Raw genomic sequence first — 14,938 nt, forward strand, 5'->3', positions numbered from 1 at the left:
ATCTAAATGATCATGAACACAGATTTTTAGACATATATACCTCTGATGGGCAACTTGAGAGTAAAAATAGGAAAAATCTGCATTTTTATCCTGGTTTTTCTTCCCAATTTGGTAAAAAGTAGCAGCGCCAACGAACTGCTCACTCAGAAGCGCCAACTTCTTCAATGGACAGCCAGTTTCGATTGCAATGCAGTTGCACATGTTGGTTGGTGGGAGCCAACCTGTCTCCCAACAGTTACAGTTCAACTCAGGGACCTAACTCAGCTGATTGTCATCTGATTGTACCCATGTCATTTTGCAAGTAAATTACTTTTGCAGCAGCTAGAGGTGAAATAATTTATGTTTTAGATCTTTGTAGTTCTGGTTGGACTCCAAACGTTAGTACTTAATGGATTAATGGAATTTCTGCAGAGCTACTGTATTTGTGAAGTTTGCCACTTTATCACAGTTATTCACCATATTATTACAAACACATTGGGTAAGTGAGTGGTGTATATATATCAAGTCTTTAAAATGCATGTAAATAAAGCACAATGTAAACAGCTCGACTGCTAATTGTTTATTTTTATTTCAACAACTTTCATTGTATCAGCATAAAAAGAACAGAATATATGTAGTAAAATAAAGTGGAATAAATATAACCGTTTTACTGTTTTACTCGAGGTGTGTTTTAAATTCCAGTTAGCTTGATATCACAAAAAACACATTAAATAATCTAAACTGAGAACATTAACCATCATAAAACTTGCAGCAATCCAAGTACAGACTTGAATCAGTTCATCTGGATGCAGCTCAGCTTCTTCCACTGAAAACGCTTCATCCAGGCAAACAGAATCCAATTTCCGGGACTATAAAACTGTCATAATCGGCTATATGGCAGGTTAGGCAGGGCCCAGGTGCAGCACATGGTGACAGACAGAATTAACTATAAAGCAGCTTTATTCCCGTACTTGGACGCTCAAAGGAAATACAAAAAATAAAACTCTAACCACAAAAACAAAACCACACTGCAGATACGGACATGACCAACTAAGGAGACAGAAGGGGGGCAACAAACACTGGGACAATAGATAAAGAACCTAGGATGACTTAACAGCCTGGAGCAGAAAAACTCTAGGATAACTAAAAACTGAACGCTAACCGATGCATACTTTATACATGATGTAAATATAATTATGAAACTAGGAATCACATGCAATATTCCACACATAATAAAAACTATTAAGTCCAGAAACAGAGAAACTCTGGCTCAAAGACCATGTCAAAAACAACTCTGACAATTGAGATCAACTACCATTTGCAGGGAGTGTATGTGAGAATGCAGCCATAATATTTTATCCTGACACGTTGATTGACAACACTGCACAGTGATGTCTTAGAAACAATAGATGCATAGTGCCAATATGACACAAAAAGGTATTTCAGTACGCAGCTCAGCACAGCACAGCCGGTTCTTAAATACTGTTGAGACACACACAAGGCGACCTTCGCAGTCATTTCCGAGCTTGTTGGTCATTCTCAGACGTCAGGTTCTTCCAAAAAGACATCAATATCGAGAACGTGTTCCTCATCCACACAACACACTGGTGACTGAATCTGACTATATAAGTGTATCTATGAAAGGTAGACCTCAAGAGTGTCAGTTAATCCAATTAAGTAGCATTAAAAGCCACATGTTTGCTAAAATTTCTAAATAAAGATACAATTTGTATCAACTGCATCCTGCCTCTAACGTGAGACTGCAGCGAGGCAACTCCAAAGAATTCAAATAGTTTTTAATCAAGGTGGATACCACAATACAAAACACACAAACTCATGTTAACCTTCAGTCTTTCCACTGAAAGACGAGTTCTCGGACTGGATTCGTCTCATCTCAGCTGACTCTGCAACTTGAGGATTTCGACCACGAGCATCTGTGGATCCATCATCTGAGGGAACATGTCCATGGCTGTATCCACCAGCTGGGCGCTGAAGATAGCGAGGAGCTTTTTCCGTATAACCTCTCTCTCCTCCCTGCTGGGACCTGGTTGCTTCATTGGAGGAGGCTCCCAGTGTGAGGGATCTCCCGGGAGGCTGCGGACCACCGCCGGTTGACCGCAGAATGGATCGGACCATTGTGGCCTCTGGAAGCTGTGGGTTTGGCTGCGCTGGAAATTTGTCAGTTGGCTGTATGGATTCATGCTAAGTGGGTAAGCGCAATAGTTCGGATAGTGGGGCAGACTGTAGGGCATCATATCAGCGCTGTGGCTGCTCACTGGCCCGATGTTGTGAGTTGGGAAAGCCGGCGCACTCCCACAAGAGGCAGTGCCATGTGAGCAGCAGCTGCACGGGGAACTTTTTGGAGGGCAGTACTGCTGGCTGCTGCTGTACGGTAGCCCAAACTGGTGATCACTCAGACTCCGAGGAGCTTCCACCGGCTGGCTGTCTATGGAGCCTAAACCAGAGTCCAGCTGCTCCTGAGAGCGGCTGTGCTGCACCGAGTTGTGATCAGACGACGCGTGTTTGCTGGACTTCTCCTTCTTTGATGAGGCCTTCTTGCTGGAGCAGTGACTTGCCTTCACCTGAGCTACCTTTTCATTTTTATGAGCTTTTTTTAAGGAGCTGCTCTCGTTTCCCAGAGTCAGTTTCTTCGCCATATCCTCCACCAACAGGAGGCTGAGTCCAGGCACAGGACTGGAGCAAGCTGAAGATTGTTTCTGAGAAGGAGTAGGCTGCTTAGCACTCTCTCGAAGCTCGTCTGCAAGAGCACGATTGGACTGTTTGGCTCGCTCGGGATGGTGGAATTTACATTTGATTCCATAAGTACATTTCTTCCCTGGAAAATGAATAAACAGCAGGCTTTATAACTCCACCAAAGCAGTATTTCTTTTTTCATGCAGAGAAATGTCTCGGCTAGGCAACAGTCGAATAACAGCCCTATATGTATAGTAGTCTGCACATAATCTTGTTAAAGTAAGGAATTTTTCTAAAATACTGCTTAAAATAGTTTTTTCTTTATCAATTTTACACAAAGTGCAACAAAATACACTAAATCTGATCAACATTGGGCATTCTTTGAAATTAAAACTGCACCACTATACTTGGCAGGTAGGTTGTCTCAAGCACTGTGAAGTTTAACTTGTCTTAGTGTCGCCTCCTTAATACTGGATTCTGAAATCTGAAATCTGTGAGGGCTGAAACCATCAAGATCTCTCTTTTTAACCCTGACTGTGTATTTTGGATCCATGTTTGCTGTACTGTGACCCCTGATGGTGCTACATGTCTTAAAAAAGCTCTCTCACCATAAGGACACGGCTGTTTTTTCTGAGTCTTTGGAACCCTCCGCAGGAAGTTCTCCAGGGTTGGTCCATGTCGACCGAGGGGATCATCGGGGGGCATAAACCTGCATCGGGGTGAAATGCAAACACCATCACTCATTGGTTAATTCAGGTTACTAGCTGGTAGGGATCTTGTGTATCAGGAACGCAAAACTCACTTGTTATTAACAAAGGAGTACATGAGCAGCCTCTCTTCGATGAAGCGCTTCCACTCCGGCTTCTCTCCCTGAAGGTCACGGTACATGTCGTTGGACACGATGATGCCGTCAGACTCGAAGGCGTGCTTGACAATGTAGCAGTCGTCATTACAGACCACCCGTTTGCCTGCATAGCGCCGCGACGGTGTGAACACCAGAATCCTTTTCCTCTCCAGCTCACGCAGAATTTGCTGATCTGGATGCCAAACATTAAGTCAGAGAAATGATGAGCCACTACAATAAAGCCAGTGACTGATTATTCAAGACTTTGAATATGAGGAGAAAGATTCTGAATTTTTTCTGTGGATTTAACAGGGAGCCATTGAAGGGAAGCCAATATGGGATAAACATGATCTCACTTCCAAGTCCTTGTCAGTGTACTCGCTGGATCAACTGAAGGCTTTCCAAGGAGCTTTGAGGACAACCTGATAATAATGACTTACAATAGTCAAGCCTAGAATAAGTGAACAAACTAGTTTTCAGCATATTTCTAATTTTACAAACATCCTGTCTTAACCTCCTAGGACCACATTTTGGGTACTCAATTTTGCTCTACATGGGCCTGATATCCACTTACGAGAACATTATACTGCTACTGTGCTATCAAAATTTTAAACGAATATCCTCATATGTGGCACTTATTTTTCTTAAAAACAAAAATAAGGCAAAAAAAAAAAAATCTGGTAATTCTTTGTTTTTACATTGATCGAGCCCCAATATGCCCAAATATCAAAGAGAAATTAAAAATGCATGTCGTGGAAGAGTTTGGGTCTTAGGAGGTTAAAGAAGTGCAAGACAGCAATCATACATATTTTTAATGTGCTCACAAGGACATAGTCAAAATGACCATCAAAGTAAATATCTGGTTAGACACTATTTTTTTTAAATCTTTAGGGCCGAGTACAATAACTCAGTTTTAGAATCAGGAAATTAAAAGTCATCCAGCTCTTTATGTCTATAAGACATTCCTATAGTTCAGCTAACTGCTGTGTGTCATTTGGCTTCATGGATAGATTAAGCTGGGTATCATCTGCATAGTGATGACACTGTATGCTATGCCTTGCCTTCCAAGGGAAGCATGTATAATGTGAATAGAATTCATCCCAGGACAGAGCCCTGTGGAACTCCATAATTAGAAAAATTGCAGAAGGAGCACAGTTTAACCCTAAAGGAGTGGCTAGAGGAACAAAACAAAGAGCTTAATCTTTGTGGAGCCGAGAGGAGCCGCAAATTAAGCTCAGGGTCATCACTAAATGCCCATTCAGATCTTTATTTAACTCATTCAGCTATAATAAAGCAAGTCCCGACTGCATATTAGTTTGTGTTTTTTCCCAGGAGGCAGGTTTAAACATCTTGAATAATAACTGCAGACTTGAAATTACACCCTAACACAAAACCGTTTATCTGCATGAGCTATCTATTTAACTACATTATCAGCAGTCACTTCCAAATATAGGTCACCACAGGCTAACTGAAATGATGATTATCATTTGGTATCACAAAAGCAAGACAAAAAAAATTAGAAAAAAAATTTTTTTGCAGCACATGCTGCAGATAAGCTTTATGCATGGGGGAAAAACTGTCTGTGGAGTTTCCCCTTTTGAGTTTTACAGTAAACTGAGAATCAGCAGCTGATTCTGTCAAACAATGTCCTGCCAGTTACATGCCTGGGTTTTAAGTTCACTACTTACAAATAATTTCTCAAATTATTTATTGTTCTGCTTTTTTATATTACCATTTAGTTTCAAATCTACTAGTAATCTACTCGATTACATTGAGAGTTCTTGCTTTAACTGCCATTAAAAGCTTCATAGCAGGCAATTCGGGAAAAAAAATGTAAATGTCTTTTTAAAATCCCCATCAAAAGCTTAAAACACGTGCTGGGACATTCTGGGAAATTTTTGCTTAAAAAACATCAAAGGCGTCAACTTTCTCTCAGCTTAATATATATTTTCACTAGTTCTGTCATGGAAATTGTACCACAACTTTCAGGTTTCTGTGCAGGTTTCACAGTCGGGCAAAGAAGGAAGTAGAGAAACAAAACAAAGCACGTGAATTCCCAGTGTTGTACCTGTGATGGGAACATCCGGCCTGGGCTGCTCCTTCCTCCATGAGGGAACAAACACAGTGATTTCAGTGTGGCCTCTGTCCAGGAAGAAGTTCACAGCCAACTGGATTCCCAGACAAGAGAAAACTTCCTTGTTGCCATGGCTAAATGAAAACCAGGAAAAATGAATAAGAAACCAGAACACATGCCCACACACTAACAGCTGGAGGGAAACGTTCCTGACCCACTTTAGAACAAGAGTTATGGTGTTTATAATGGCACTCTTTGATGTTCACTCGGCATCATAGCTCTTATCAGTGCACCTTATTTACATTGATGTTAAAGATTACAATAGAACAAAGCTCTTTGTCTCCAACAGGTTGACCATAATTTAGGCACGAGTGCGTGGACTATTCTTACTAGCCACTTTATTAGGCGCACCTGTTCAACTGCTCCCTAACGCAAATATCTAATGAATGGAAGTAACTCAATACTTTTAAGCACATGCACATGATCAAGATGACTTGCTATAGTTAAAAATAAGTCTTTAAAATGAAGAAGGTGGTTTAAGTGACCTGGTTGGCCACGTTTCAGTATCAGCTGTTGATCTACTGAAACCAATCATCTCTAGAGTTTACAGAGAACGGTCCAAAAAGAGAAACTATCCAGAAAGTAGCCGCCCTCCTCACTTGGACTCACCAAAATCGGTCAATAAAAGACTAGAAACACAAAGCCTGATTTGATGAGTCTCAGTGTCAGAATTTGACATGAACAGCATGAAAGCATAGAATTGTCCTTCCATTAATCGACAGTTGAGGCTGGTGATGGTGGTGTAATGATGTGGGGAATATTTCCGCTTAGTACCAATTTAGCATCATTTAAGCACGTTCATCTCTTTGTGAACACGATGTTCCCATCTTTTGAAAACACTCCATGTCACAAACCTCAAATCATTTAAAACTCAATCCAGTCGAGCACCTTTGGGATGTGGTGGAACAGGAGATGGACGTCATGGATGTGCAGTAACAATGTGATGCTATCATGTCAATACGACCCAAAAGGTTTGCTTAAAAAAAGTGGTCAGTGACACACTGACATCTGATCCATAACTAGTTCCACAGTGCAAAAAAAGCTGTCACTGGAACAGTACCATGAAAGAAAAATCGATGCTTATATATCCCTTTCATAATCTAGATGTGGTTCCACTTTATTTGATTTGTGGTAGTACCAATAAAGGAAACAATGACCATGGAAAGAACTACCTTAAGAAATTCACGAATGATTGACGGATTGATTCTGCCCACTATGATTTTCCTTCAAAACTACCCCATCATCTGTTATATCACAATTATTTTTCCTCTATTCTGCAGAAATGTGAACTGGCTTGGAAAAAGCCTGAGGCAGAATTGGCTCCGTGCCAGCATTGGCACCGAGTTGGCGGTAACGAGGTAAACGACTGAATTACTAGTGTTAGTGTTTATGCGAGGGATTTCCCCGAGAATGATTTGTATCTGTTATGACTTGCCCTACTTGACTATGACTTCTAAGACTGCTGTGAAGAAACTGTACTAACCACTGAGTACTGCTTCAGCTGTTGGACAGATTGCCTCACATTTGTCTCTAGAAAACTATGCAAAGAAGCCCAAATCATCACCCCTCCTGTGCCTATCAGCACAAAGTGTTGATAGGCAATGTCTTGTTTTGGCCAAGTTTGATTTTTATTTGCTTGTTTTTTTAGAGAAGGAATAGTCTTTGCTTTGGCAACCCTTCTTCTAATTGTACTGTGATGAACGTAATGACAGTTTCATGACAGTTACATGACAGTTACATGACAGTTACATGACAGTTACCGATGCCTGTACAAGACATTCGTTAATGTGGCACCATTTACAATTACCATGCTAATTGATGCCTGTAGAAAGTAGCAGTTTCTATCAGGTGAATTTTTGGGGACGTCCACTCTTGGGTAGATTGTGGTATTGTGTTGACACAACTGAATGTTTCAGGCAAGCAAACTGCAAAAACTTTTATAGAGGTGATCTGTAGTAAGGGTGTACTCAGTTTTTCACAGGACGGCACAGAGTCATATGAAAAACTTTTTCTTTTGACTTAGTTTGTTTCTAGCTGGCTCTTATCATCCACTTTCTCATTATCTAAGGTTAAAGGTAAGTTGTTATCCAGCAGTTTTATAAAATTTTCACTTATTTAAATATTTACAATACTCAAAGAAAAGCTTAAAAAACTGTAAAGCTAAAAGCGAGACCTTATTTGAAAGGTAAAAATTTGCCTTTTAAAAAAACACAACCCCGCCCTAACCCAAGACAGGTTTTTAGTGGCTTGATGGATGTTCACAGCTATTTAAAAAAAAAACATCTGGCAATCGTGTGGCTTAAACAAAGTTGGTTGTTTTGCTTCGCAACACTTCTATCATCAACTTGCCAGAATAGCTGTTTCTAAACAAAAAGGTACACCTTTTTGTTTAGGTGTCATAGTCTATGTGACACAGTCTAAGTGTCACAGTCTATGTGACACTTACATCGTCACATAGACTGTGACGATGTAAGTGATTTAAGTCCTTGGGGAATTTCTGAATGACATTGAAGAAATGCTGTTGGACCTGCTCCAGAGACATTCGTCTTAAAAAAGAGAGCGTTATTATAAGTACGATCTGATTTGCATACTCAAGAAGCTGCATGCCTGAACCTGTATGACAGGCTGGGAAAGGCAAATGACAGATGGGGTGTATACTGTGCTAAAACAGATGTATACCCTAATTCTCTCACCCTTTCTGACGCTTCGGTGTATAATAAAAAAAATGCTTAGCACAACTAAACTTCCCAAATCACAGTCAGTAATTAGAGATCAGTACCTGCATGCTTTTAGGTAATTTACTTGGGAAAAGGCAGCAGTCTTGGAAGCTGCAGTTTACAGAACTGGTTTATTGTGTTCTGAGTAAAAAGAAAAAAAAAATTCCTCAGTTGATGTACAACGCAAGTACAAAACACACAGTGAGTGTGTAGTATAATCTCTGATGGGCCTAATCACTGAAATTGTATTTAAATCTTCAACCTAAAATAGTATATACATAATTTATGATATAAAATATTTAATATTATGATTAGCAACTTATATTGGAATGACTGTTGGAATAGTTGAAATAAAATGAAATAATTTTAGAAATGTATCTGATAAAGTTCAAGACTTTTAACGATACGAAACGACGAAGAATATTGGTTTTGAATCAAATGTCTAACAGTATTACAGTTTCCCTGTATGCTGGATTTGGTGCTAATGTTGACACAGTAAACACTATGGGGCAGTATTATCATTATTTACAAAGAACGCTATGAGAAAAGTCTGTGAGAAAAATACCGTACAACTCACTCACTCTATGACTTCAGTGAAACTGTTGACCTCATGGGCTTAACAGCTAGTTTTAAATCTAATAAAATGCAGCACACAGTTCATAAAACCATTAGCATATTAGCATGCTAATGTCAGCATTTAGTTCAAATTGGAACTCACATATTTGCTAATCAGAAATTTTGTGGTATTGGTAGAAACCAGTTTTTGTAGATATTTCTGAGAACATGTTGGAATGTTGGGTTTGTTCCTGGCAGGGAAAACTGACAAATCTCTCTGCCAGTGTCCACCAAGTTGGAAAACAACTTGGAAAATCTGCAAGAAAATTTGTTACTCAGGCTACTGCAGTCCCAAGAACTGACTAATCAGTCACAGAAACATGACACGAGAAAGGAAAGCTTGGCTCGTAATAAAAAAAGAGAGAGATTTGAGCATTGCTCTAAATCAGGGGTGTCAAATTAAGGCCCTGGGGCCAGAATTTCACAAAACTTTTTACATTTTCCAAAGACTCCAATCACTGCACAACTTTCAGAAAATGTGAAAGAGGACATCAATTTTACACTTTTTACAATTGCATTTTCATATTATGTACGTTTCACACATTTCATTTTCCCCACCGATAAAGACCCACCACATAGATCTTGTTTTTTCACTATCTACTGTAAAATAAAAAATAAAAAAAAAATTAAAAAAATTTACGGTGGGTTCACAGCAAAAACATCAAAACAAAACAAAAAAGAAAAAAATATTCATCATTCACTGGTCTGACGCACTTAAGATTAAAGTGGGCTGTATTTGGCCCACAATGTAAAATGAGTTTAACAGCCATGTTAACAAATGCTTTTTACACCAGCTTGTTAACATTTGACTTTATAATCTTGTATCAGGTTTTAATTATTTATTCAATTATTTGCCATCCTCATAGAAGGACCTACTAGTTATAACAATGATTTATTACCCTTACAGTTGAGAAAATAACAATTCATTTATAAATAATCTTTGTAAATATGTTCTGTGTCCTGTGTACAGTTTGTTTGTATATGTGTTTTTCTTGCTGCTGTTACAACCAAATTTCCCCTTGTGGGACAATTAAATTATTATTCTATTCTATTCTATTCTACTCTAAAATCCACGCTGTTTCCACATTTTGATTAAAAAACCAAACCAGAAAAAAAGAGATAAAGAGATATGACACCACCTGAAGAGCATAATTTAACCTATTTGTGTTTAAAAAGCTGCTTTTGTTCTGGGTTTAAATGTGCTGAAAGGTAAATGAAGCATCTAACGCTGCTGGACCCCTGCGCACAGGCTGTCACCAGACAACCTCCCACTCAGTCAACTCCTACTCCTAACTGAAACTGTGAATGAAACTGCAGATGGAAGCTGACTGTCACAATTACCTGATTTTAGCTGATTGTCATACAATTAGAAGGAATTGGATCTCTTAAAAAAACTGAATTAAATCAGTGGGGGAGTTGTGGTGTAGTTAAATGTCAAGGACTTTATGCCTGGTAACCTCAAAGCCGCACTAAGATTGAAAATAGCTTGTGTAGCTGCTGTGAGAATCACGATAAAACCAAAAATTAACCAATCTACTTTCTTTGACTGAAAACATAAGTTATCTATCCTATTTACAGCAGAAAAAAGGGTTTTGTTAGGGCAGAAATGTATTATTATATTCATTAGAAATAAATCTACAGACTATTTTCTAAGATAATTAACGGATTTCTCTGTAAAATGACAGAAAATTTAGTAAATGCCTGTTATATCTAATTTTCCTCAGTTCAACCCCCAAAATACAGCTTAGGATCATAAACAGAGGCACTAAGTATTCTCAAGTATGAAGATGAAATAGCTCATTTAGCATAAACAGTTATTTGCATATTAAACTTTGATTAACTGATTAATCGTTGTGGTTCTACATTATTCAAAACAGACAAGAGCAGCTCATTCATCTGCTTTTTGAGTGAAAACCAACTGAAAGTATTATTGCCTTATCATATAATCACTGCAGCTCTGATAGATAGAAACTCCATAATGCAGAAATAGAAATTCTCTGACATTTAACCTGTGAATTTTGGACAATACTGCATAAAAAACATTATTTACAAGTCATGAGACACAATAATGATTCTGTTTTCAATTTTGGATCAATCAGATGATCGGTGGAGCACGCAGGAGCTTTAAACAGTGGATTTGGGAGATTTCTGTTAGAAAATGGACTTGGGTGGCATATTCATGAGCTTTAACCGATATCATAATCAATCACTCAGTATCAGTCTAGCTACTGATTAGTTTGCTCACCTCATGGCCACATTGCTGCCGTCTATAACGACGGGTCTCAAAGTCTTTCCTTCCTCGCCAGTCTCCTCTTTGCTCTGAGGAGAAGTACCAGCTACAGGCAGCAGCAGTGTAGGGCCCGATGGCTGGGTTTCTCCTCTGGACACCAGCACCGACATTGTGGTCACCGGCCCCTGATTGGCCTCCTGAACAGGCCCGATCCGAACCAGCTCCCCCAGCACTTTATCCGTGTCCATGTTGGGGCCGAACTTCTGCTGAACAGCCTGTACCTGAGCCGTGGAGTAGCCCAGCTTGTGGAAGAAGTCCAACTTGGACTCCAAGAGCTGCGGGTCCGTGTTCGGGTCAAGTTCACCTGGGTACATGGTCTCACAGAAAGGACGGCAAGAGTCGTGAAGTGGGAGCAGTGAAGGAGAGACCCATGCAGATGTGTGGCAGTGTGTGTGGCGGTGTGGCTCTGAAATGAGGGTTTTACTCCACGTCTGCACAGCTGGGCAGAGTAAAACATCAGTATTCATCTCTTCTCAGTGGGTGAAGCCCACTCATGTCACACCTATTTGGAAAACAGATTAGTCAGCTCATTGATCAACAGAAACCGGAGCCCTGTAAATACACACAATCAGCAAAATGTGTGAACCAGTTAAACATTAGCATTATTATTATTTGGGCATCAGTAATAAATTCAGTACAATATCAGTGTCATAACTGAGTATCGATGAAAGCAGAGCTTAGAAGTTGCTGTAAGAAAGTTCAGTATAGCTAAATTTAATGTGTAACTATTTACTACAGTTATGGATTAAAAGCATAATATATTATAACATAATATCATATAATATAATGATTTAAACAACAGTAAACATTTCCTTTATTGTAGGCAATTAACAGTTAACAAACTGTTTAGCTTCTTCTCTTATTCCTGTAAATATTTTGTGCTAATGAGGTGAATTTCGGTTGTGATCGTTTTTTAAACTATTAACACTTTAACCTTACATTTCCCTTTATCTCAGACTGACTTTATTTGTATTCGAACTACTTTTTGTGTTCTTATTAAAGATGTTCTTACACTAATCCTGTGTTTTGTTACTGTTGTTTTTGAATGACTTCGTCATATTATGACACTAAATTTACAGCTGGGTGAATCTCAAAAAAAAGTTACTTTACAATTTGAGGTAAAACAAAGAAAAGCAGCACTTCTACCACACGTTTGGCATTCCTGTTGGAAATGTATATCTGCCGGTGCGGAAAAGATGAGAACACAGAGGTTTAGTTTAGTTTTCCGTTTTCACTTTTTCACAAGTTCACAGAAAGAAACTTACCGGTGTATTAAAATGTGCCAAATGCGTCTTTTATCCCTCTCGGGTTTGCCGTGAAGACACAACAGGGTTGTCGGCAGCTGTCGCGGCTGATGCGAAGCTTTCTCTGTTTGAGTAGTGAGTCGATACAAGGAAGTTCGGGTTTTTCTTTTCTTGACACAGCAAACAGCCAGCAGACGACCAGCGTGCCGGAGTCACATGCTGGGAATCCAGCGAGTTACAACCTGACGAAATGTGACTCCATCCGTGTTCGTCTGATTAATTATGCAAGAGCAAACCAGGAAATACAGGTAATAAGCACACTAACCTGCCAGGCCAGTGTGCAAGAAATATAGTATTAAAACATATTACCCACTCGGATATTAGTCGTTACGTAGTAGGTAAGTCAATAAATAGTTATAATACAATACGCTGAGTTTTCCTAATAGGCTATATTACATGTAGCCCCCGTTTATTTGTGCTTAGGCAGTTCCCAAAAGATCCACTAGAGGGCCTCAGGGACACACCTGTGTGCCAGTCGCCATGTGACAAAAATAAGTTTGTGGGCATATTTGTCGATTTAATTGTAGATTAATAAGTATCCCATATGAAAACCTAACAGGGCTTTTTGTGAACATACTGTATACACTCACTATCCACTTTATTAGGTACTGGCTAATACCAGGTTGGAGACCCTTTCACCTTCAGAATTGCCTTAATTCATATAGATTCAACAAGGTGCTGGAAATATTCGTCAGAGATTTTGGTCCATATTGACATAATAGTGTGACACAGTTGCTACAGATTTGTCAGCTGCACATGTGAAGCCCCCATCCACAACCACTGCGACCTCCAAAGGTCCAAAGGTGCTGTATTAAATTGGGGACTGTGTTTTATTTATTTATTTTTATGTATTCATATATTCATTTATTTATTTATTTTGAGTACAGTTGTTATATTAAAGACACCACTTTGAGATGATTGTGAAATGGGGTGTTATCCATCAGAATATGTGTCTGCTGTGGTCATAAAGTGATAGAAATGGGTGACAACCTTAGGTAGGCTGTAACGCGAAGACAAGGACACAACATCACAACAGAAATTGAGACTCATTAGAACAGGCAATGTTTTTCCAGTCTTCTATTGTCCAATTTTGGTAAGCCCATGCAAATTGCAACGTCATGGATATTTTACCTTTCTCACACCATTCTCTTTAAACCCATGAGTGATGGCTGAGTGGGAAAATCCCAGCAGATCAGCAGATTCAGAATTACTCAGACCAGCCTGTAACGCACCAATGTTCAAAGTCACTTAAATCACATTTTGTCCCCATTATTGTCTGCATGTCTGAATATGACTCATTACTTAGTTATGTTAGCAAAACAGTTTGACCTCAAAAGTGGCCAGTGATTATATGTTGTTAATGGTTATCTCCAAAAGTTGATTCTGTTCATCTGGACGTAGCGATTTGTGGGAGAAATGTTTCGTCACTCATCCAAGTGACTTCTTCAGTCTCAGCTGACTGCAGGTTTCCCCAAATCTTGTAAACAGTACATTTGCATAATGACTGAAACCAGCCCACTGAAGGAACAATGGGCTGGGAGGTCAGTTCCTTAATCTTAATTATGCAAATTCTCATGACCATTGATCAACAACCACTGACCAAAACCCACTGATCAAAGACCACTGATCAATGGCCATGCGTACCATTCACAGATGGCGAAAGATGTGCCCTTAGGCCCTCTCCTCTATTCAGAGATGGTCTTTCCCTTTTCACGTAAATGGCCTCCTTGACTCCAGCGTTCCTCCCTGTCCAGGATGTGCACATCCTCATCATTGAAAGAGTGTCCACTGGCCTGTAGGTGTAAATAGACTGCAGAGTCCTGGCCTGACGAGGTAGCTCTTCTGTGTTGTGTCATCCGCTTCGCCAGAGGTTGTTTGTTTTCCCCGATGTATAAATCCTGGCAATCCTCCTGGCACTTAACAGCGTACACTATGTTACTCTGTTTGTATCGGGGGACACGATCCTTGGGGTGGACCAATTTTTGGCGCAGCGTGTTTTGGGGTTTAAAAGCCACAGAGACCCGGTGTTTAGAAAAAATTTGGTTGTTCTTCTCTCCTGGATCGGCTGGATCTTTCTTTAGGTGCCTTCCCAGCTTTGACAAAAGTCCAGTTGGGATAACCACATTTACTCAGGGCCTTCTTGATGTGCTGTTCTTCTGCCTCCCTGGCCGCTGTGTCAGTGGGGATGGTGTTCGCTCTGTGTTGTAGCGTCCTAATAACACCCAGTTTGTGCTCCAGTGGATGATGATAGTCAAACCTTAGATACTGATCCGTATGCGTAGGTTTAGGGTACATGTCAGCTTTTAGATGTCCCCCATTACTGATGGAAATCTCACAGTCTAAGAAGGCTAACCTGCCACT

At 39.7% G+C, this 14,938-nt stretch overlaps 1 protein-coding gene across 1 annotated transcript; it reads right to left on the bottom strand.

Annotated features, from left to right (window-relative positions):
• Positions 1-546: 546 nt before the first annotated feature.
• On the bottom strand, positions 547-12,677 carry zc3h12ab (zinc finger CCCH-type containing 12Ab). The gene is made up of 6 exons (XM_085445648.1): positions 12,539-12,677; positions 11,229-11,775; positions 5,586-5,725; positions 3,476-3,710; positions 3,282-3,382; positions 547-2,815 (listed from the first exon to the last, which is right to left on the bottom strand). The coding sequence occupies exons 2-6, from the start codon at positions 11,738-11,740 to the stop codon at positions 1,869-1,871; spliced, it is 1,935 nt and encodes a 644-aa protein (XP_085301774.1). The 5' UTR covers positions 11,741-11,775; positions 12,539-12,677; the 3' UTR covers positions 547-1,868.
• Positions 12,678-14,938: the final 2,261 nt, after the last annotated feature.

This window comes from Copadichromis virginalis, linkage group LG22 (genome assembly GCF_057382275.1).
Source record: "Copadichromis virginalis isolate Kocher_CV1m ecotype Utaka linkage group LG22, C_Virginalis_male_GT1.1, whole genome shotgun sequence".
Classification (NCBI taxonomy): domain Eukaryota; kingdom Metazoa; phylum Chordata; class Actinopteri; order Cichliformes; family Cichlidae; genus Copadichromis; species Copadichromis virginalis.

Bases quoted from the DNA above. Each gene is read 5' to 3' on its own strand.
- zc3h12ab (XM_085445648.1), bottom strand. From the start codon at position 11,740: ATGAATACTGATGTTTTACTCTGCCCAGCTGTGCAGACGTGGAGTAAA. The intron at 3,383-3,475 runs GTGAGTTTTGCG...ACCCCGATGCAG, and splicing joins TACTCCTTTGTTAATAACAA to GTTTATGCCCCCCGATGATC. The intron at 2,816-3,281 runs GTGAGAGAGCTT...TTCATTTTCCAG, and splicing joins AAAACAGCCGTGTCCTTATG to GGAAGAAATGTACTTATGGA.